This window comes from Gallinula chloropus, assembly GCF_964237585.1.
Source record: "Gallinula chloropus genome assembly, chromosome: 15".
Lineage (NCBI taxonomy): Eukaryota > Metazoa > Chordata > Aves > Gruiformes > Rallidae > Gallinula > Gallinula chloropus.
The window spans coordinates 7,451,082-7,474,345 of NC_140100.1; the positions used below are offsets into that span (position 1 = coordinate 7,451,082).

General features: G+C 46.6%; 1 protein-coding gene across 1 annotated transcript in view; it reads left to right on the plus strand.

The window, feature by feature from the left end:
- Positions 1-7,669: 7,669 nt before the first annotated feature.
- The window catches only part of TTYH3 (tweety family member 3), a gene marked incomplete at both ends in the record, with an annotated part of 71,057 nt that continues 55,462 nt past the window's right edge, over positions 7,670-23,264 (plus strand). Inside the window, one exon of the mRNA XM_084271187.1 lies at positions 7,670-7,792. Coding sequence (XP_084127313.1) covers positions 7,670-7,792 — 123 coding nt within the window. The remainder of the gene's footprint in view (positions 7,793-23,264) is intronic.

Here is a 23,264-nt window from a genome sequence, read left to right on the forward strand (position 1 = left end):
GTTTTCTGCATCACTATAAAAATAATCCCTGCACAGGCAACTTTTAATATAGTTGAAATGGAAAAGGATTAATCTTGGCATATGAGAACACCATTAATTTTTATGATCTTTTTAATATTTAGAACTGTGCAGGCCTTTTTTATGTAATTTATTTGGGGATCTTTGAAACGCTAAACCAATTCCAGTGGATTTTCTCCCAATTGTTGAACTTTCAAATAAAATGAAATGTTTGTAAATGAATTGTTTGTGGGTTTCTGCTGTGGTTCCTGTATTGGCACTGCTCCTCTGGCCTGTGCTGCACACTCTGTTTTCACTGGGCACCTAAGTCAACATTTTTACCTCTGCTCTGTTTTCCTGAGCCCAAGATGCCTTTTAAACATGTAGGGTGTGAAACCTCCTCTTCAGTACCCATTGAGGATTGTCCCATCAGGACTGAATGATGTTCTTGACCGAAGCGTCGCAGGGTTTAAAGAGGTGATGGGCTTTTGCTTTCAGTCTTGGCCTCTGGTATTTCACTCAAGAAATCCTGTCAAGTAGCTCTGTAACTAAAGTGCTCTGGCACTTGTGCCAGTGCCTCAAGCATTGGTGGCTTTCTGTGGAGTACAGTGGGTTTCACTTGTGCCTTTTCATCTGCTGCTGATGGCTTGTTGGTTGCAGCAGTCATGGTCACCGGTTACCAAAGCAGTGGAACTGGGATAAAAGACTCAAAAGAGGTAATTGTGGTGACAGTTTGTGCCTGAATATGTTGTTGAAACAGAAACCAGTTGTGGGAGGGATGCAGAATGGGTAACTGGTATTTGAACTGGCCAGGGCCACAAAGCGCTCCCCAAGCTGGGATTTGGTAGTGCCGTGGATGTGCAGAGGACTCTGTGAAACTCCTCTGCTGTTTGCTGTGGGAGAACAAGAGCCTACAGGGTTCCAAACACTGTCCGTTTCCCTAGAACACTTCCCCTTCCCTTGGCTATTGTTGCTGTTCATGTAGCTCTGGTGGAAGGAACTGGGGTGTCTGCATTCCTTGCCGGGTCCCCTGAAAAGGCCTTTAGGGACTCCCAGGAAAAAGAAGCCTCATGCTGCTTAGTGAAGACAGAAGACTTTGCTAACTGCTGTGAAGACACGGGAATCCTGTAGTCATCTTGCTATCAAGCAGAGTCATTTGTCATAGGACTAAACCAGTAATAAGTGCACAAGAGAAACAACCTGTGTTTGGTGAATATATTATCTAAATTCCACTTTTCTCCCTGCTCTGTTGACATATGCTCTGGATTTCTCAGCAGAAACTTCAGTTTTAAATCTGAAATGCTGGAGGTAAGCTGTGTGCTGTGAATGGTGAATTTTTTATGTGATTTCTTGGAGCAGACTGGTCTTGAATTCAGTTGAAAGCAATTAAGTGTTCACACTAGTTGCATTAAACCATACTTTGGCTTCATCTGAAGTCAGAGTGCCCTTGACTCTTGCAAGCTTTGCAGCATCTGTTTATGGTAGCTTTGTCAGCTAACTAATTGCTTTCCCTGCATGAACTTCTAAGGGGAAAAAACATTTCGTTCACTCTATGGGCATCATTAAGACCTGCAAAGAGTGAAATATCCATGTTAGACTGTAGGCTATCAGGGGAGGATTTTCAGGCATGGTGGGTGGTCTGGTGCTGCATCAGTCCCTCTGACGCTTCCTTCCACCATCTGCTGATGTCATTCTGTGTCTGGTGGAGACAGCACTGACATCAGTTTCTGAATGTTTGCCCCATTTTCAGATGCGTGAGACATGTTGGGTCTTGCTTATACGTGGCCTTTAGCACTCTCAGGAGTAACCTTGAACTGTGAGTTGCTACATTCTTATTAACTATACCCTGTTGTAACCTACTGATTAAGTTGCACCCTGCCCCTCTTGTCTCTTCCACTGTCTGGCCATCCTAATTACCCTCCTTGAACCTGAAAGCATACGTATTGGTACATCTTTTTTTGTCTCCAGGAAAGCTTTCCTGTTGTTCCCCTTACCAGAGCTGTGTATAAACAGAACTTCCCCTCCCAAAATGTTGTTCAGACTCTTCACAGCTCCCCTCTATTTAGCAGGATTTTTGCTAGCATGCCTCAAAGACACCTTGCACCGGGTACCGCGTAAGCCCCTTTAGGGCTTCTATTCTTGGTAGCGCCAACAGATGTGTCATAAAATCTTGATGCTCAGAATGGTCTGGGAAGAGCCAGGAGGGACATTGTGCCAGTTGTGAAGGGCTGTCTTACTCCCCTGCTATCAGCCTGGATCCACGCCTGGATCTCGCTCCTCTGCTCCTCCCGAGTCCGTCAGCTCTGCAGCGATGAGGCTCTGCTTCAGTAATGCAACAGAGCTTGGAAGTCTTTCCTGGAATATGAATTTAGTAACTGGAATAGTGTAAAGTCTGCTGTTTGATTACAGTGTGGCTGTAAAAAGAGGCAATGTTTAAACAGCCTCTAGTTACAAGCACGGGATCTTAGAATAGCTTTTAATAAACGGGAGACTGACCATGAATGCCTCTAGTACAAGTTACAATGCTCTGTGCAAACATTACTTAGCATTGTTATTATCTTAATTATTCAGCCAATAATCCTTATGTGTATCTTACAGAAATTGTGGTGCAACTTTCTATCTATCTAACCTGGAAATTTCTCCTGCACAGGCTCTCTGTAATTTGCAAACAGAATGGGCAGTTTTCTTCCTCCTTTCAGCAGATATTTAGCAGCCACGTATTCCATCCCTGTGCTGGTAAACCCTCATGATTATACAAAATGTACTAGAATGTTATGAGGAAAAATTCTTAAATAATTAAACAGAAACCGAGTGACAAAACAAACGAACAAAGTGCAGTTGGAGCTGTGTTATTCTTTCCTTTTTATATTCGCTTATTTGCTAATTTGCTGAACTTACTGAACTACAATGAGTCTCGCTGTGATTAGAGAGAATTCGCCGAGTTCCTTTGTAATTGTTTCTTTGTAATTAACTAAATAATAGAATGTTCTGTGCGCTGCTCTCTGGGGAAAGGAAAGGAGTGGGCAGGTGCTTTTGCAATAGGATTTCCACATCTTCCACCCATTTCCCGGGCACTCACCAAGTATAAAAAGACTGTTAGAACACCAAGGCAGAGTCAGTATGGCCTCAGGACTGGAAATGACAGAATTAATCTTTTCCTAGGATTTCTGTGAGTTTGCTTAAAGCTCTTTATGCTGGCCCTGGTTGTGGCTAGTCTACTGAAATGCAAAAGTCCCTAGGAGGCCTTCAGAGGAAAGCAGTGAAGACCCAAATATGTGCTCCTCTCTGCAGCCACCTCCACCAAGGAGAAATCCTTCAAGCTAGAAGGAGAAGTCGACTGGGAAGATCCCAACAATGTGGCTTTGCTAGGAAGAGTGAAGATGGCTGGGGACCGAGCTGTCATAGAGGGGGCAGTGAAGTCTGGGGGAGGCTGGAGAGCAGCCCTGGCTTTGTTATTTCCTTTGTTTTTCAGCAGAAAAACCCAGAGCGCGGCCTGGATGGAGAGGAAGGGTAATTTTAACAGAGGCACAGCCGAGCTCAGCAGGAGGGAGGCAGGGCTTGATGTAAGGGCAGAGTTTATGGAGCAGCAGAGGTGAGCGGTGCGGAGGTGTTGCCGAACAGTGGCAGCCGAGTGCTGAGACACGGTTGCCTCTCTGACCTCCCTCTGACTGTCCATAATTTAGTCCCTGGTCTCGAGAGGGTAACTCATCCATCTGCTGGCATGTGGAGTTCAAACTTGCCTTTTTAAAAAAAAACCCTGCATTGTTGGCTAAAACCTTTCACAACACCTGTTAGGGCTGGCGGTCAGGGAAGACTCCTCACTTCACTGTGTATTAAAAGCTGAATTATTTCACCTCGTGAAGAAAACCCAGCTGAGGGGCTGGGATTGCTGTTCTAACAGGTGCCCTTGTTGCAAGCGTCAGGTCAGTGGTGGGGATGTCTGGAGTCACAGAAGCTTGTGAAGAGTGAAAAATGGTCCGTTTCCAGGCATGCTTTTGCAGTCTGCCTGATGGTCTCAAGGGGAGGGGACAGGGCACAGCACCGGCTGCCTTGTTCTGGAGGTTTAAACCAGTCTTTTTATCTTCATTGCCTTTAATTTGGAACATTTCTTATTCCAGTGATTCTTTAGCAAAGCCACTGTCAAAGCAAGTTAGCGAACACTAACACGGCTCTTAGGGTTACTTTCCAGCAGGATTACCAGCTAACAAGCTGACATTTGCAGTTTGCTTTGGTTGACTGTAGAACTGTTTTCCACACAAGGGTGATTTAGTTTTTATTCCTGGGATGTCACAGCAGTGGTCTGTCTGTTCATTTTGCTTTGGCAAAACAGAGGGTAGCTTTTTGGGGGAGTGAGGGGGAAAAAAAGCTGCTGTAATTGAAACATGAGGGCCTTGGTAATGGTCTTCTTGTCATGTAATCAAGGATTACCTGAATAGGATCAAATGAGGGCTGCCAGGCACCTAGGAAATGCAAACACTGCTTTGTGACATGGTGCACCAGGTGAAGAGCCCTGCCATGGGAAGTATGGCTGGTGCTAGATGTGGTTTGTCACATCACTGAATTCATTTCTCTCTTTGTTTTCATAGTTCCCAGTATCATTATAAATAAGGGGGGGGGGGAATTAAAACTGTTAATGCTGGCCTCTCTCTGTAATCCCAAATCTGTGTTCTGCTATAATTTAATCCAGTTGTCCTCACAGCAAATGGCTGAGGGAGGCGTGCACCAGCACTGCTGAGCATCCTCCCTCTCCCACTTACCCCCCATCCCCCATATGGCGCCTCAAACTGCCACACTGATAATCCAGCACTTACACCCCCATTTAATAACATCCATCTTTTTCCATATTTTTTTCCAAAACACTTCATTTGGTTTGATTTATATCAATGCTGTCAAGTGAGATCTCGATGCAGAGTGTTTGCTGCATCTGCTTCTATCCCATGCCCATCATTTTGCTGACAAAGGTCCATGGACTTGCAGCCCAGTGAGGTTTTTCTGTCCATCCAAAGGCCTGTGGCAGCAGTAACACCTGCAGGACACATTCCAGCCTTGAGCATTTTGGTGCCAAATTGCATAAACTCTGTGGTGTAAGTGGCTTGTGCAGAGACTCACAGATTCACAGAGCTGTAGGGGTTGGAAGGGACCTCCAGAGCTCATCAGGTCCAACCCCCCTGCCAAAGCAGGGTCCCTAGGACAGGTCGCACAGGTCGGTGTCCAGGTGGGTCTGGAATATCTCCAGAGAAGGAGACTCCACACCCCCCTGGGCAGCCTGTCCCAGGGCTCTGTCACACTCATCAAGAAGTTTTTCCACATATTGGTGTGGAACTTCCTGTGCTCCACCTTGAGGCCATCGCCCCTTGTCCTGTCCCCACAGACCACTGAGAAGAGGCTGCCCATTTTTCTCTGTCTCCAACACTTGAGATATTTATAAACATTAATAAGATCCCCTCTCAGTCTTCTTTTCTCTAAGCTGAACAGTCCCAGTTCATTCAGCTTTCCTCACAGGGGAGATGCTCCAGGCCCTTAATCATCTTTGTGGCCCTAGATTAGGTCTCTCTTGCCCCCAAGCGAGGTGTCTCAGCTCCTTGTCTTTGGGTTGTTTGAACCAGAGGTGAAATACATTTAGGTTTAAAATAACTTGCTGTCACTGCAAAAAGTGGAGGAGGGAGAAAGAAGTACAAAATTGGTGGCTGTTCTGCTGTCCTCCTGCAGAAAAATAAGAACTTTTCTTGAAGAAGGGTAGAGGGAGTTGAGGTCTTATATCTTGTACCTTTGTATATCTTGTTCTGGTGCACATACCGTGTGGCTGTGGGCTCTGACGTGTGTCTTAATGCTATTTGTGAAAGATAAGATTTCTTTTTAGCTACGCTGATAATGCTCAGATGAAAATCCCGTCCTAGTCAAAAACTGTTGAAGTTGATGTTACGTTTCATCAGCAGAGGTATGTTTATTTGGCCCTAATGTGTTAAACAGCCCTTTTTAGCATTATTGCTCTACTTATTTATAAAATGCACCAGTGAGGACAGTGTGTGGTATAAAGTCCCACATTTGGGAAAAGTAGTAAGATCATACTTGCTAAGAAATGTCTCTATATACTGACCTGCCACCATTTAGGAGAAAAAAAGCAGTTGGTATAACCCTTGTTTTTCCAACAGTACACACGGCACTCCAATATTTTTTGAGTTTCCATGGGCAGTTATGGTTTCTAATTCTAAACAGTGCTAATTAGACAAGGGTTTCTCAAGCCAGTAAGACCTGTGAGATGTTTGCTTGAGGTTTGTTTGAAGACTGGATGGTCCTTTGTCCTCTTCCAGTGCTGAGTGATACATAAAACACGTGGCTTTGGGATACATTGGTTTGTATCATCATATGGAGAAAGTGAAGGCCCAAGAGATGGTCTGAATCAACCAGCCAAGTTTAGGAATTCCTGCTTTAATGCTGGGCCTCACTTTGCAGGGAGAGCAAGAACAAAATTATGTGGTCTGCTCCTTTTAAAAGAAATTGGAAAAGGTTTTTCCTGCACTTCAGTTGCAATAGGAATTGTACGATCTACTTAATGAAGCGAATAGGTTCAGGTTGCTGCTGCTTACTGTTGCTCTCTTTTCTGTTTTACTATGCTATCCTAACGATATCCAGAGAATTTATGTGCTGTTTTCTGACATGTCCCTCTGAGGGGGTCTGCTTGTATTATTTTACCTTGAAGACTAAAAATGCTCTGCGGGGAGCATCACACGTGCTGTTAATGTCATGCACAGCCCTGCTGTGTTGTGCGCCAAGATGATGTCGTTGCTTCAATACTTAGGTGTTTAACTTGTGGCTCTGATTTATGTAGCCATCAAAGCAAGCTGGCAGTTCCAGGCACGTGGGGGTTAATGAAGCGATGTAATTGGCTTTGGGTCAGGGTCTGGAAGAGGCCAAAGCTTTGCCTACAGAGAGTGGTGGGAGCTAAACCTGTAAGCATCGTGTCTCCTTGGAGCAGGTGAAGAATATCCACGTTTGAATAACCACACAAGGGGCCCTTCAGACACCTTGTGCTTCTGGAAATTTCTGCCCAGCATTTGGAAGGGCCAAGCTGGGCTGGGGTAGCAAAGAGGGACCAGAGCCCGGGAGCAAGGGCAGCGCTGAGCATTCATTGGGGCCAGTGAACGTGCTGGTGCCCGTGGCTTGGGCACACGCCGGGGTGATTCTGGAGGGTCCGTCTCTGGTGTGAGGGAAGGGCACATCGTTTGACGCCGGCTGTGGGACCCCCACAGCACCCCCAAGGCGCCGCGTCCCTGCACCAAGCATGGCTGCCAAGGGGCGGGCGACCCTCAGAGAGGCGGGTGTCACGAAAGGCGACCCCGAAGAGCCCACCGCCACCTCCCTGCCCCGCAGCCCACCCGGACCCACGGCCACGGGCAGCCCCGAGGGGCCGCGGCGGCCGGGGCGGGGCGCGGCGGCGCCAATGGGAGCGGGCGGGCGGCGCCGGGCGCGGAGGCGGTGGAGCCTCTCGGCGAACAAAGAGGGAGCGAGCGGCGCGGAGGGAGGGAGGAGGAGGAGGAGGAGCGGGGTGCCGGCCATGCGAGGCCGCCAGCCGGGGCGCGGGTGAAGAAGGAAGGAGGGAGGCGAACGAGCGAGCGAGCAGTCGGCGCTCCATGGCCGGCGGGTCGGGGTGAGGCGAGGTGGCGAGCCGGGCATGGCGGGCGTCAGCTACTCGCCGCCCTGGTGGGTGAGCCTGCTGCACCGCTTGCCGCACATCAGCCTGCGCTGGGAGCTCACCTCCGCTGACTTCCGGCCGCACGACACCGAGTACCAGCAGGTTGGTCCCCGCACGGGGTCTGCGCGTGTGGCCGCGGGGGTGCGTCCTGCCTGGGGGCCCCTCGCACCGCGGGCGGAGGCGGCTGCGCGCCCGCGGGCTGCGCGGGCAGGGGGCGCGGAGGGCAGTCGGCTCGCTTTGGAGGGGAGAGGGGGGGTGGGTGTGCGCTAGTACCGCGTCTCCTGTGTTCCGTGGGGCAGGTGGGGGCCCGAGACGGGCTGAGGACGGCCCGGGCTGGGGGCAGGAGGCCGTCGTCCCGCTGAGGGGCGAGCAGGAGCCCGGAGCTGGCCCCGTCTCTCGGGAAGCCCGAGCTCTGGGTTTGATGCCCCGGCCCAGGAGGCTGCCACAAGCTGCGCTGTCCAGGCGAAGGTACCGGCCGGACGTCTGCTGGCCCTGGCCTGGCCGTAACCCCTCATCGGGTGACGGCCCCGCTACCTGTGCGGGCTCGTCAGCCGCCCCGCAGCGCCGTGACCTGCAGAGAGGCCGGCGGTGCCTTTCCGCGCCGGCTGCCGACCCGCCTGCTGGAAGGCAGATGACTGGATGCAGGGGAGATGCTCTCGGAACACTTGTGTGCCGCTTTTTAATGTTTTTAATGCCGCTTAGCCTGTAGCCCGTGCTTGGTTGGCTAGGCATGTAATTAAAATGATTGCAGAGTGAAATCTCTGTGCTCTGACATCTGTGTTCTCTGCTGTCATCTTGGAACAGAGCTGCAGTGGCTCTGCTGCCTTGCTTTGCCACGGTCCCTGGGTCTGAAAACACCATTTTGCTTCTCTGAACATACTTGCAGTGTCCTATATACACACAGCCCGCTGCCGCGCACACGGGCCCAGAGCCTGGGGTGCATGAGCTGTTCTTGTTTTTCCCACAAGGAAAAGGTATTAGAAATACTCGAGAAGACACTGCCTGTTGGTTGGCTTTTTGTTTCGAGCAGATGAATGGATCTGAGGGCTGGAGCTAGAGCAAAATGAGAGAGGTTTATTTAAAGACCGATGGGGGTGGGGGGGGTGCAGGGAAGTGCCTTTAAATCAGTACACAAAACAGGCTTCTAATGTGACTTTTGCATTCGAGGCTGCGATTCGTTAAGGTGTTTTGGTTCCCTTGGTTTAGCAGAGTTCAAGATGGCCACACACAGGCGTAAGGCTGCACAGTGGTTGAACTGTGTTTCCATGACCTCAGAGGGTAGCTGCCTTTAAAACAGGGGATATGAGATGCTGAGGATCAGAAGTTAAGAGTTCATGGAAGGACATTCTTGGGAGCATGTTATCACAAAACAAGCACTTGTTGACCTTTGAATAGACAGCAGATGTACTGTTTTTCACTTAAATTGCTTGAAAGCATTCCTTGCAACAATCTGGGGTGGTGTTCATTTGTCAGGTAGTGTTTTTTCAGTAATCATATTCCGACTTGGAGCCTTCTGCTGTTCTCCTGTGTGCCTGCCTCCCCTCCCTTGATGATATTAAGGGCTTCTTGCACAGCAGTAGATGGCCTTTTAAGTCTTAACATCAGCTGGCAAGAAAATATATTATCAAATCCAAACCCGAATGTCTGGATTACTGAAGCGTCTGTCATCAGGAGAATGGTTTGAGGAGCAGCAGCTCTGCTGGTTTTGGTGTTGGTGAGGGACGGCAAGCGGGCTCCGGTAACGCAGCCTGTGTTATCGGTGTCACCGGTTATGTAACGAAGCTGCTGTGGCTCCTTGAGTTGACTCTGGAGTTCGTTAGCCATGTAGATTAATTCTCATGCAGTGAAACAGGAAACTTAATCCAGGAGTGGGAACTGTAATGCTAAACGGTCTCTCATGCTTTAAATTGATCTGAGGGCTTTTTGGTTTGAATTCCTGCTTTTTCGATTAGCTCTCTTATGAATTTACATCTCTTGCTCTGTTTGCAGCCGGTGCTGGCAGCGTCTCTTCAGGAGCCTTTTGTATTTAGCAGATGAGATCGTATGTGTCTTGAAAATAAGAAAGACCTTTTTTAATGTAAATGCTCCATCATTTTATTTTCTTTGTAGGTCTCGCTGGCACAACCTGTGTGTGTTTTTGTTTTTATTCCTTTAGTGGCCAATACCCTGGTTCTTGAGTATCAGCTGTTAAGCTGCAAGTTGCATTTGAGTTCTCTGCTGGCTGAAGAGGGGTCGGTGGGGGATGTTTGGGAGTTAAAGGGCATGTTGTCCCTAGCTGTAGTAAGGAAGGGTTGCCTCTACTGAACTGAAAACACCTTGAAGCTTCCATGACTTCAAGTCATTGGGTAGCCAGACTGCTGTCATAAATAGGCATGCGGCAGGGCTCGATGTCTATTCTCAGTCTGGGGTGTTATGAGGAAGGAAGCAACATACTTTTTCTGATTCTTCACTGCTTCTGTAGGAAAGATTTCCCAACCCATGACCCAGGGAAAACATTGCTTTCCTTATAAACCCATTTTCTTCAGTAACCACTTAGTAAAGGTTTACCTTTTTTTTTTTTTGTGTGTGTGCTTGGGTTTTTGATGATTGGCTTTGAATTTGCTCATCAGCTGAACATCCCACTTCAGCCAGAACAGAAATACAGTTCGTGGATCTGAGTGTTGTCACATCACTTGTTGCAGTGCCACATGCGCCCACAGGTGAGACAGCTGCTGATCTAACAGGCTTTACACCTCTGCCTGGTGAGGATTACTGTAATACACAAGCCACTATTCCACTGAAGCAGCAGACAAGCTATTGTCCCCAGAAACCTCTCTGAAGCACATGTAGCTCATAGATAAGCACATACTGCTGGTCTTTGAAGTCTGGGTCTTTGTGTCTTCTGGGACCCTGGATGGTGAGGAACATGTCGAAGGACGTAGATCTGATGGCTGGTGTGCTGTTCTGCTCCATGTAGTCCCTTTTGTCAGAGCAGGAGGGACACCCACTGTGCACTGGCCTGTCTCAAGGTGGCTGTGTCCATTGTCTACCAGCCTACAAGGGCTTCCTCCTTTTGTCTGAAAGCATGAGAAATACTAATGGCTGTGTTGTTGCCAAGGGCTGAACTCAACGCAGCTGCAGGTTTTGGCTGAGGACCTTCTTCACCTGAGTCTGTCCCTGAAACACTCTCTTAGTATAACTTGCTACTCATCTTCTCCCACAGCGTATTCTTGTTGCATTAGGTTAGAGTGGTGTGTGTGGGAGTGTGGTGGAGCAGAACAGATCCTTCCCCTCTGGACTAGATTGTTTAAAAATGTATATGTGTGTGTGTGTATGTCCTTCAGACACCTCGTGACAAGCTGTGGACAACAGTGCAAGTAGCTGTTTCCTCTTTCTGGGGGAATGGAGGAGAGCTTCAATGTAGAATGAGCTGGGGCTGTGATTCTTCTTGTAGGGAGGGGGGTTTGCCCTGCTGGGGAGCCCTGTCAGAGCTGCCTTCGTGTGCTGCTTGCAGGACTTGCTCCAAAGCCATCCCTATAGAGGATCTTATCAGACCAGTTCTTTTCCTAATCCTCCCCGTGAATCATTGGGGTTGAAGATATCTTGATATGAACAGTTTTGTTCTGGCTGTGCTCTCATCTGAGTCATACTGCAGTGCTCTGCAAAGCCTTTTCATTGTGTAGTGAGTCACAAACTCCAGAGTGAAGGGAATGTGAAAATGGAGCAAATCTGGTGTTCCTCCTGACAGCATCATGCTGATACTCATTCTGGTCTCCGTGGCTTTTGCTGCTGAACAAATGATGATGATCTTACCAGTAGTGTCCACTTACTTTCCAATTCAGTTAATCGGACCAGTAAGATGGTCCTGAGACTGCTGCTGTTGCTAGTTCAATCTATTTAGTAATGTTAAGTACTTCTACTTGTGACTTAGTTGCACGGTGTTGAATTAATTTGGTATCTGAGGGTAGATTTGGTTAAAGAGCCTTGAGGTAGTGTGGAGGTTGCATGCTGGAAAGAAGGAGAAGAGCTGAATAGCTTTTTAATACAGCACAACAACAGGTAATGGGATATCCACCTGAGACAGGGTGTCCTTCACAGGGACAGAGAAGGAGCCTGCAACACTTTATTGTAGCTCTCAAGTCTTGCTGTATGCTGAGAAGTGTACTACAAACAGTGAGGAGGAAAAGAGGCTGTAAAAGCTAAGCTTTGACATGGATTTCTTCTTAATTGCTGGGAAGTGGCAATGATGGCCTGAATCTGTGAGCACATCGGTTGTGCATGAATCAGGCTAGGATAAAGCAAAATTCTCCAGCATCTTTTGAGATGCCTTCCTTGCACCACTCCTGTGCTTTTTCTGTGAGGCTCAGCGCTGCCAACACAGTGCATGGATGGGAGGTGTGATGGCAACTGTCTGTGCTTTGGAAGAAGACTGGATGGCTGCTGATTCACACCAGTTGAGATGCAGAACCACGTGATCGGAAGCATTGGTACCGCAGGGTATGCTCTAGTCCTTGGTTTTGAGATGGTCCCTTTGGTGTTGTCACCCAGGAGTTTCTTATCCTACATCTGTCAGTGCTTTTGTGTTGTAACATTCTTTCTCCCCTGCTGTGTGTGCTGAGGGGGATCCATTGGGGAACGGTGCTGTGCAAGCCCAACAACACTTGCCTTTTTTTCTTGGCTTGCAGACTCTAATCCAAGGCCATGTGTGAACCTGTAGGCAAAGGTTCAGCAAGGAATTAATTCTGTCAGGTACGTTCTGGCGCTGTGAGGCTGTTTCCCTACACATAACAGCTAATGTCGTCTTTGGAAGTATTTCTTGGCTGGAGAAACACGATGGAGCCTAAACTGCCAAAAAAACTTGGATTAGGGAGATTGTTTTAGAACTTCCTCTACTGTACTGGCGTCTTATTTCATTTCTGAAACCAAGAGTCTTTCTGTAAATTGGAAACATGTGTTGTAGTCAAGTTGGATGACGTGTTTTTGTCTAGTTGGCTCGAAGTCAGAGGGTAATGTGCCTTTCTTAAAGGGGTTAGACTGAAGGTTTCTTTCAAGAATAGATGGACTGCTTCCAAGGTCTGATCAGCTATCCTGCTGTAGCACTAGTTTTCTGGAAATACAATCAAGGTTAGGTGACCCCAGTTAGTAGAATCTAATGTTTTCTAATTAAATTGAAGTTGTCTTTAGGTTTTTAAGAACTGCTGGTAAATCCCCTCCTCCCTTTGCTCATTGGTCTCAGTTGCATGAGTAACCGTGCAGTAATAGGTCTTATCAGCAAATTGGTGCTGTGGTCTGACTCCTCTACTCCATGTTTGAACTGGAAGAGCCTTTACTTGTGAACAGCAGTGTAGTAAGAGACCAAAAATGTAGAGTCAAGACAGCTTTTGATGGCTGATCTTTACCAAAGGTGGACATAGAAGGGTTTCTTTTGACCACGCATCCAGTCATGCAGCAGCATATGGTACACAGACAGGAAAAAAGTCAACCTCTGCCAGCTTTCTGTCTGCAGCCTTACTTTTTTTGCTGACCCATGCTGTGCTGCTATGTTTTCAGATGGTCTCCTGAGAACCAACAGTTGCTGGAAACCCTGCCTGTAGATTACCTTACTCTAGTCAAAAAAAGTAACTGTTCTGAATGTATGGTTTTAGCAGACCCCAAAGTACACATGGAGGGGTAAAAGGTGACCTGGAGAAATGCAAAACATGTAGGGGGAGGAGGGAAAGGAGATGCAAGTGAGTGTGCAAAGATGGAAACCGTGCTTGCTTCATCTGGGTAGAGTCCTTGAAGTAGTAATCCTGCATGGAGAAAGTGCTTTTGCCAGGCCTGGTGAGCTTTCTAGTTTTAGGAGACCTCAGTGCAGCATGTGGTGCTCTGAAGGTCTTGTGCTGGAAGACTTTGCTGGAGGAGTAGCATCAGGGTTAAAACAACAGTCTGGTGAGGTGGTGACCAGCCACTGGCACCTTGGGGCTTCTGCACCAAGATAACATTTGTCCTCTGGAAAAGACTCTAATTTTATTTTTTTCTATGAGAGTGTAACAGTCTGTCTCCTGGTCTGGATTTAATTACTTCTGCAGTAAATCTTGGGTGATGGATCCACCACCTCTGAGCACTGCCTGTGTACTGCACTGCCCTGTACACGTGAGTGTACAGGTTGGGAGGAGCTGACCTTCAAGACATAGTTTGCGTTTGCTTTGGGGAAAAAAGTCTAAACAGGAACTGAAAGTACAGATGAGAGTCTCTAACCCAGGAACTGAAAGTACAGATGAGAGTCTCTAATCTTCAGTTTGCCACCCAAATGATACAGCTGCCTGGGAAGCTTGTCTTCGTGCAAAGCCTGATCAGTAGCACTTTGGCAAAGGACCAATCAAAATCAGTCCTGTCTTGCCATCTTTCTTTTCTTTTTTCATTCCCTCAATTCTTAATGCCTCTTTGAGTAGAGGAAAATCCACACTCTTCAGGTTAACAAAAGGCCTTTGTTTAAATGTTGGTCCTGTAAAACAAGTGCTTCAAGCAGATGTTGGTGTGGATTTTCAGTCCTCCTTGTTCTTCGCTATTAGGGAAAGTGAGAAATACTCACCTAGAAGAACACATCCCATTAGGCACAACTGACTCTGGAGATTAAGGGTGGACGTCAGGTGCTTTCCTCTGACTTAATCCCAGTGAGGATTAGGGAGCTGTGCCACAAGTCTTCTTGATCTCTTACTTGAATTTTGGGATTAGATTTATTTTTGAACCTGTAAATGAAACTGTTTATTGGGAATGAGAGAGACAAAAGTTATGGTCCTCTGTCACATGGGTCTTCTTGACATCCATGTCTTCAGAACGAACAGTTGGGCACCCTCCAGTCCCGTGGTATTTACCTCTCCCCCACCCCTTCCCCCCACCAGCACACTTCTTGATGGAAAGAAAGGGTGAAGTCCGAAACCAACAGTTGATGCTCTTTATGTTGATGTGGTAAGGCTGAATTGTGGCAGAGCTTGCCTGGTAAGCTCTGTGTGACTCCTTTCTGGGCTCGTTTCTGTACCCAAAAGGATCCATGTGCTGAAGACTAAGCAGTGGTGGCTAAGGCTTCTCCTGAAGTCGTTCTTTCACATTCTTTAATGTCGAGTGGATAGGCTTGGGTGGCTGCAAGCAAGCACTGAGTAAGGTGGGGCTCACTCTTCATTTCCGTGAGGTGGAGAGAAGTCAGCATCTCATTTGCAACTAACCTCTTGATGGCTATCAGTTCTCCTCTTGTTTCTGTTTTATCTTTTAGTAGTAAACTTTCCACCAGTTACATTGAGATTTCCCATTCCTCTTGAGTGGGCAGAGGAACTTGGCTTGGTTTCAGCTGAATTTCATTCCCACAGCTGGGGGAAGGGGCGTGATGTCTGGGAATTTATTTGCTCTAGGATTCAGGGGAGGTTTGAATAACCTGGGAATATATCAGGATTACCTTCTCTAATTAACTTTAATTATCACTTTTAAGACGTGGACAAGACTCAAAATACCCAGGGACATACTGATACATGCTGAAGAGTTGTCCCTAATAATAATAGCTGTAAAATTCCCCACAAACCCCAGTAATGCTGCTCCCATCTCAGCAGGGCTGTCTGGACTTCTGGGTATGTCATCCTACTAGTTCATTGGTTTAGATGATGATGATGATTAACAAGACAGGTGAACTAAAATCAAGGAGGATCAAGTTCACCGTGGAAGATTTTTCAGTCCTGGGGATGCACTCAGATGGCAGTTAGAAATAAAAAAAGAAAGCCCAGGAAAAGGCCATCACTGTTGGAAATCCTTCCCTTTCCTCTGCCTCAGGGGGTTGCTGAGGCTGATGGTTGCTTTGCAGTGGCTGTTTATCCCCAAACCAGAAATGGCTATTGCTGCGTAGAGAAAGGGTCTGCTGACAACTAATAGATGGGCACTGGGTTAGTGCTGTGCTGATGCTATTTCATTCTTTTCCTTTTTTTATGTTAGATGAACTAGGAAAGAGCAAAACACAGTGTGCTTTGATACTGCAAAGGCTTTAATTTCAAACTTTTTTAAAACAAAAATTCTGGGTAAAAAGCTGCTTGTAGTTTTTGAGTCTCATCTCATAATTGTGAGCTTTAGGGTTTGGAAAACCACAAATTTGCATGATCTTGCAAAGTAGCAAGGTAGTCATTTGTGTGCCTAAGGCTGCAAAGCTTTTTTTTAAAAAAAAAAAAAAAAACAAAAAGTAGGTTAGTGTGCAATATGTGGACACAGCAGTTGGTGTAACCCAGTCACGATACTTGTTACCAACTCCCTTCTCTGAGCAGTTGGGTATGAGGGTAGCAGCAGGTGTGACATGTGCCAGACTTAAAGTTATTATTTAACAAGGGAACACGTTTGGGCAGTGGTAAGAGCTGACGATGGCCTTCACCCATACTGAATCTGAGGGTGCAGCTCCAGTTTGTGGTTTCCTCAGTCACTGCTCAGTGCTTTTTCTGACTGACATCTTAGAATGGAGCTACATGTGCAGGGAAGCCACGCAGACGTGAAAGTCCTTTGTAGTGTGAAATTAGGGTGAAAGGTACGGCTACTCAGTCCTAACAATGCCTGACTTATTCCTGGAGAAGGAGAACAGGGAATGTGGGGAATGGGTGTTTCACAAATGTGTAACACATTCAGACACGTTGTTATGCCAGTGTTGGTGTCTGTGCACGGACACCCTTTTCAGTCTATAAAATGCTGCTGTTCATGCAGAGAATTTAAACAAGCCTTCTATTCAGGGCTGAAATTCAAAATAACACCAAAACCCAAATGGAGGCACTTCAGTTGCATAATAGTGTCTGTTACAAGGACTCAGTGCAGTCGGTGACGTAATGCTCCCTAAGATAAGGCCTGAGCTGGGGGAGAGGAGAGGGGGTGTCTGCGAAGAAACCACTAAAAGTATCTCTTGGTAATGGCACCAAGACTTTCTGTGGGGTGTTGATTAGCAAACCTGAATAATCCCAAAGTCGATTGGGTCACAATTGTACATGTGGAAAAAATGATCCATTGCTTGGCGTTACCTGTTGTCTCTGATCATAGTGGCTTTGGTGTGCTGAGTAGACTTCTGAATAACACAGTGGGCAGAGTATGACCTCACTGTACGTGATGTTTTTTCCTGGGGTAAGCTTTCTGCAGTTTAACAGTGTGCTCAAGTTCCTGTAGCTGGTAAACTGGTGAGCTTGATGCCTGCTGCAGTAGCTGGGTTTTCTCCAGCCTACTGAACGCTTTCTGTGCCTTGCCGAAGCTGTACCGCTTTGGGTCTGGGCCGTGCCTGTAGCTTTGCTATGGAAGGATCTGGTGCTGTTACTGTTCTGAGACACTTGTTACTGTCCTTCCTCCCTAAACTTTTAGCATATTCTTGTTTTCTTCACCTTAAGAGCAACCTTCCTTTGTGTTGATCCCTAACGGCAAGTGCCCCTGTAGTCTCCTCTCAGGGCAGCATCCGATTGCTGCCCTGCGTACGGCCCCTCTTTCTCCCTTGTTTTACAGTATTTGCTCCAGGAAATGCTGAGAAAGTCGAGAGTAATGGAATTCATGAAATTCAAGCTGTGCTTCAATGAAAACGTGTTTTCAATTTCTGCCTCCTTGGGAGCCTGTGACTGAACTGTAACGGTGGGGGCTGGGGCCGCGGGTGAATGCGAGCGGTGGAGTCGGTGCTCTGCAGAGCCTCTCGCCTGGCATCTCGATGCTTTTTGGCATTCAAAGGCTGGCGTGGGCTTTGTGGCCGCTTCAGGAAGCGTTTTTGTCTTCGGCTGTCCAAAAGGCCCAGGCGTTTCCCTGCCAGGTTTGATCTGGCTGTTCAGGGCCTGAATGACAGTGACGTGTGGGAGAGGAACGTGATGGGGGAGGCATTGGCTGGGGGTGGTTTATCCCTCCTCCCTGCTCTTGATCCTGCTCACGCTGTCCTTTGAGTGTCCTGCTGCCGATTAAGGGTGAGAATTAGAATAGTGACTCAAAAGCCTTTGGTAAAACTCATTAATTCATTCCTCCTTTAATTAGACACCCAGCCATGAGCTTATAATTATCAGAGCCTAGGAACGTTTGCAGCTGTAGTAAGCTGTGCAGAAATTGTGGATTTCTGGCAAATGCAGATGTACTGAGCTCCTACATGGTTTGTTTTTTGGTGAGGAACATGGAAGGAGGCACCTAAGGGCGCACAGTGGTTGGCCCCTGGCTGAATCCTCCCTCCTGCTCTTCAACTAAGCCAGAAGGGTGGAGTTGCCCCATTTATAAATATTTTTTCCTTGGGAGGTGTAACAATGTAACTTTCAAGGAGAGAAAAGAGGAAGGAGAATCTAATGACAAGTTATGCAAACATTGTTTCTTAAAACTTTGGCGCCCCAGGGAATTTTACTTGGGAATAAACGTGTAAGAGGAGTGGTTGCAGGGGTTGCAAACGGAGCCTGTTTTGCTGTTTGGAAGTCAGGAAATGGTCAAGTGTTTTTCACAATAAAAAGTACCAGGTACTTTTTTTGAGTGACCTGGGGAGGGGGAAACAATACTAAACTTCAATTATTTTATAATCTCTTCTTGTTTCTGAAATAGGAAGGAAGGTAATTTTCACAACTACTTTGTGTGGGGTGACCCCTGCAACCGATGACCACGGTCTTCTGAGAGAAGTTTCTGCTACTTCTGGTACCTTTGAAATACTTGTGTGGTGGGATTTTGGTGTTTGGGGTTTTTTGTTTGTTTGTTTCAGAAAGAGAACTAGAGGAAAAGCTGAAAGGACTTCAGGGAAGGACTTGTTATTTCTAACCCATTGCAACTCTCCTTGTAGTTATGATCACAGCAAATGCCATGGTAGACAATGAAAACATGATCTCCATTTAGATTTGGATTGACAGGCTGTCAAGTGCAAGTAATACTGAGAGACACAGACCTAGAAAGAGGCTAGGGATGGAGATAGCTGGCTGTCAGAGGGCTTGGATGGATACAATTGAAAAGATAGGTTTGCTTCTTTTTCCTTAGGATTTGAACTTGAGTAAGCTTAGACCAAACGCCTTGGACTTGAAAAAATGGGAGCTATTGCACAAGACCAGAAGTGCTTCTAGTCAGTGGCAAGTATTAATGGTTGTGCTCCCTTAAGAGGGAAACCATTTCAGTTGTTGTAGGTGGCAGGAAAAAATGGATCAGCTGTGTTTTGGGTCTTTTTCTGTCTGGATTTAGTGGAAAGCACAGATAGCACATCCAGCGAGGATGGAATGATTTCCTTGACACTGCTCCTGTAGCTAAACAGAAGTCTTTACTTTGGATGAGAGTGCTATTTTGAAAGCACTGTGCAGCGTTTCCTGTGTGCCTTTGAGTATTTCAAAATGTGACCGATGTTTTCTGTCTGCCCTTCTCATCCTCTCTCCACACAGTCTGAGTTACTGTCAGCTTACAAAACTGAGTCATGTGTAGAGCTTTAGGCAGGGCAGGGTTTCACCCATAGTCGCTGAAGGTCAGATAGGCTGGATCTCTGGATGTTCCTTATATATGTGTACGTCCAAAATTCTTCTAGGTTAGACAACAGACCTTGAATCAACGTGAGTAGACAAATTAGTGGCAACAACAAACTTAAAAGGTTAAAATAGCCTTTGATTGTCCTAAGTACAACCACATAGAAATCCTGGTAAAGTTCTTGGGGACCATGTTGTGGGGCAGGCTGGGCACTCAAACAGCGAGCCTCTTCATCACTGCAGGGGTTGTCTTTCAAGCTTTTTTTCAGCTTGACTTGCTGCAAGTTAAAACCTCTTCAAACACAAGCTCTTCAAAAGCGTTTTAATGTTAAAGGGTAAAATAAAGGTGATGGATATAAAATATGCCCAGTGCTGTTGGAAAAAAAATCTCTGTGTGGACAAGCAGCACCCTGGGATGTGCTTCCAATGCCTGTGCTTCAGTGGGCGGCTCTTGGAGAAGGCATGTGAGTGGTAGTAGATGCTGGGAGCGTTCTGCTGAGGTGTAAGTAACGAGGTTGGACAGTTTACGCTAGCTCTGCTGTTTTTATTAGTGCAGCTTAGCTTTTGCCTTGGGCGATGTGGGGGTTATGGGAAACAGAGGAAGGGACAAGCTGTGAATTTTCCCTTCCTCCCAGCAGAAGGTGATGAGAAGGTATGATATTCCTGTTACCCTAAACCTCTCCTTGGTGTGTGAATTCCTCTTGTCTGTGTAGACCTAGCTTAAGTCTGAAATTCTTACTGAGGCAACTGCTTGCGGGGTCACGTGTGTCTCACTCCAGTCTGTGTGGATTTTGTTGCAGCTGTTAAAATTCAGTTGGCTGCTTTAGTGTTTCATTGCTCTTAATTTTGTGCTCAAGAAAATGATGCCGTGTGAAACTGCTGCTTGTCTTATTACTGCTCCTAAATACACTTAATGACTATTTGGTAGCTATTGCGTCTTTTGCCTGTGATTGAACCACCTCTTACTGTGATTCCAGTGCTGAAGAGCACTGCAGATCCAGGTCTGTCTGGTGGATAGACCTGAACCATCTTCTGATGTTGCTGTGCCTTGGCATGGGAGGAGCTGAGTCTCTCCTACCACAGCAGTAGCATATCCAATGGGCGAAATGCAGGTAAAGCTTATGGGAAGGACTTTTCAGCACTAACTTACTTATTAGGTTTGGTTTACTTGTGCTGGCTTCAGTAAGAATGATCTTGATTACTTGATGCAATAAATGAAATATAAAGAACCAGTTTCAAGGATAGCCCTTGAATACTTATCAAGGCTCGAGTTCAAACCACATATGTCTGTATTTCTTTTCCCTTCTGCAGTGAAATATTCTGTTGATGACTGATGCATTGAATGCTGAGCGCTCTTGCTGACACCTGTACCTTCAGACAGGATCCACCAGCTACTTTCACTTCCTACTCAAACACATACACCACAACTTTGACACTAAACCCAGTCCTACAAGGCCTTAATCCTTGGGGTTGTACTCAACTAGCCTTTAACATGCTACTAACTTCTAACAAGTCACTGTTCATTTCCCTAGAGGAAAACAGAGATTATGTGTAGCTGCACTTGGACCTTGGTCAGTGGGCAGTCTCTCCTGCGTGCTGTAACACAGGATAACTACCAAGGGCTCAGAGCTTCTGGAAAATACACTGCAGTCCTCAGCTTTGTTCTCAGCGAGGAATATTTTTTCCTGTTAGAACAGTACATGTGTGAAACAGAACCATAGTGCTGTGGTAAGGATGTATTATATGGCACAACGCTTCATGTTAACTGCAAGCTATATATTCTTCCTGTAGTCAAACCAGGAATGTTATGTGGATAAGAATGGTGCAGCTGTGGTTTGGATCATGCAGCAGCTCTTTAGGTTTTGACACAGTATTTCAATATCTAGATAAGTGTCCTGGTGATTGCAGCTGTGCTCTAGTCTGGCAAGAGTTCAGAGGCATCTGTCCATCCATCCAGGGGAATGGTGCTACCTGTTGCATGTGAGCATCAATGCTGTGCTCAGGGTGCTGCCTCCCTGTACAGTCCTGGCTTTAAAGATGAAAAGCTTCTCTAGTGCTGCTGAGTGGGGTCTTGGTAGGTAGGAACGTGTCTTCTTTTATTCCCAGCTTGTAAGGAGCAGGCCCTTAGGCTATTCATGGTGTGCTCTTAGCTGTCCTGTATTTTAACTTCCAGGCAGCACCCAGGTAACCCCCTGTCCTTGTGCCCCTGGTAGAGGCTTCCAAGTGGGGCTATGTATTCCAGGCACGTACGCTGTCCTGCTCTGCTTGCTCAAGCCGGGTTAGTCATGCGTCTCGCAGAGCGCGTCAGATCTGAGACAGTCTGTGTCTCTTGTTTCTACTCGCTGAATTCTTGCTCTTTGTAAAAGACAGTAATCAACAAAAGGGTGGTTAGAGTTGTGGAGCTTGATTATGTGATCTTGCTACTACTGTCACCTTAACCTTTGGACTAATGTAGAAAAACCTTCAGTGTTCTGGGGAAGTGGCTGGGACTACGCTCTTCAGCTGTAGGGCACTATCTGAAATGAAAGAGTGAAATCCAGTGACAGGAAGGTGAAACACCTGATTTATAGGAGAAAACCAAATGAAAATCTGATGCCATGCTATTCCTCGTGGTCAGATTCTGCCTCTGGAAGCTACTGTTAAAGCTCTAGTCACTGCAGGGGGATTGCACTATCATGTCTTTAAATGCACACAAAAACCTGCTCCTGTTCCTTCACTTACACATTTTCCACCTGAAGGTAAAGCCTAGTGACAATATAATCACTTCTATGGCAACCAGCGTGTCGTAAACAGGATTATGGTGCCTACTAAGGATGGAGGGCACAAAGAATTTAGGAAGGAAGAATCCCCTCATGTAAATACTCTCATTAATGCAGAGCAAGGAAGGGGAAATGCAGTGACGTGTGTACAGAGAGCAGCATCCTGCTTCGTGTGCTGTGTGGCACCTAGAGACTCTGTCACTGGCAGGCTGGGGAGGAGGAAGGGCACACGTGCACGTGTGTAGCAGGAGGTGTGTCTTTAATGCAACAAGGCCTTGAGAAGGTGAGTGTGTGTGTTGTTAGCAAACCAAGGTAAACCTTACAGGGAGGCTGGTAGTGATCTCAAGGTGCAAGTCTCAAGGTTGCCTTGTCTCAGCTAATGTGATTAAAACCACAAAGGCAGAAAGGACGTAATCTAGCTGTCTCTCTTCCTGCCTTCTGCCTTTCCACACAGCCATCAAAAACACTCTTACCCCCCAGTCTGGAGAGGGTAAGGATTCTAAGGGTAAGGGCTGCACTAGTACTCTCTGTAGAGTTAAATTAAAATGCTTTCTCAGTACATGTTTGAGCCTGCTTTCTCTCTGTGGTAAAAAACTTGAGCTGTTTTATTGTTAAAGATGATGGGAAGAACCAGCAAATGAAAAGCTCCTCTCTCTAGCTCCTTCTGCAGTGAAGACTAACGGTGTCTTGTGATGTTCTGCAGACTCATAAAGGAAAGAGAGCTACTTTACTTGCACACAGTTACTGCCAGAGGTATCATGGTGGGTTTTATGCTGCATAGAGTTAAGTGAGAACAGTTATTGAATTCTTTGTAAGAGCATTTGAGCAGATGCCCTGCTTTACTTTGTTCTGCAGTTTATGCACCACTTGCTTTCATTCAATAAAAAGCAACAAGAAGACACGAGAGTTATTGCAGATATTTGCTTTGTGGCTTCAGGGTATCTTATCTTGGGGCTGCTCAAAACTTCTATTTAGTGAAATGCTTTTACTTTTTGCAGTGTTTGGGTGATGTAACGAATGGTTTGATTGCTTCAGAGAGTCAAAAGTACTGCTTGGCTCTTTCCCAGCAGCTTTAACACCTGCTAAAAGGGTGAAGAATTTCAGGCAACTGCTGCCAGCCTTTAAGTGCTGTGAAAAGTCTCTTGTCAAAGATCCAGCTTTCTGTATGGCTTGGGAGTCAGATCATGTTCCCCTCTCATCTAATGCGTTTGGTCAGAGCAGATCCAGCTCCCAATTGCTACCCAAACTACTACTTCTGGTGATGGTGTTTTCAGTGAGCTGAGCTGAGTTTCTGGCAAGGCATCATGATCACTAGTGGTGATACAAAAGAAGTGGTAGAGCCAAGAAGGACATGGCTCTCCCTTTGAGCTTCAGAGCATCTGCAGCGGATGTATTTATGCT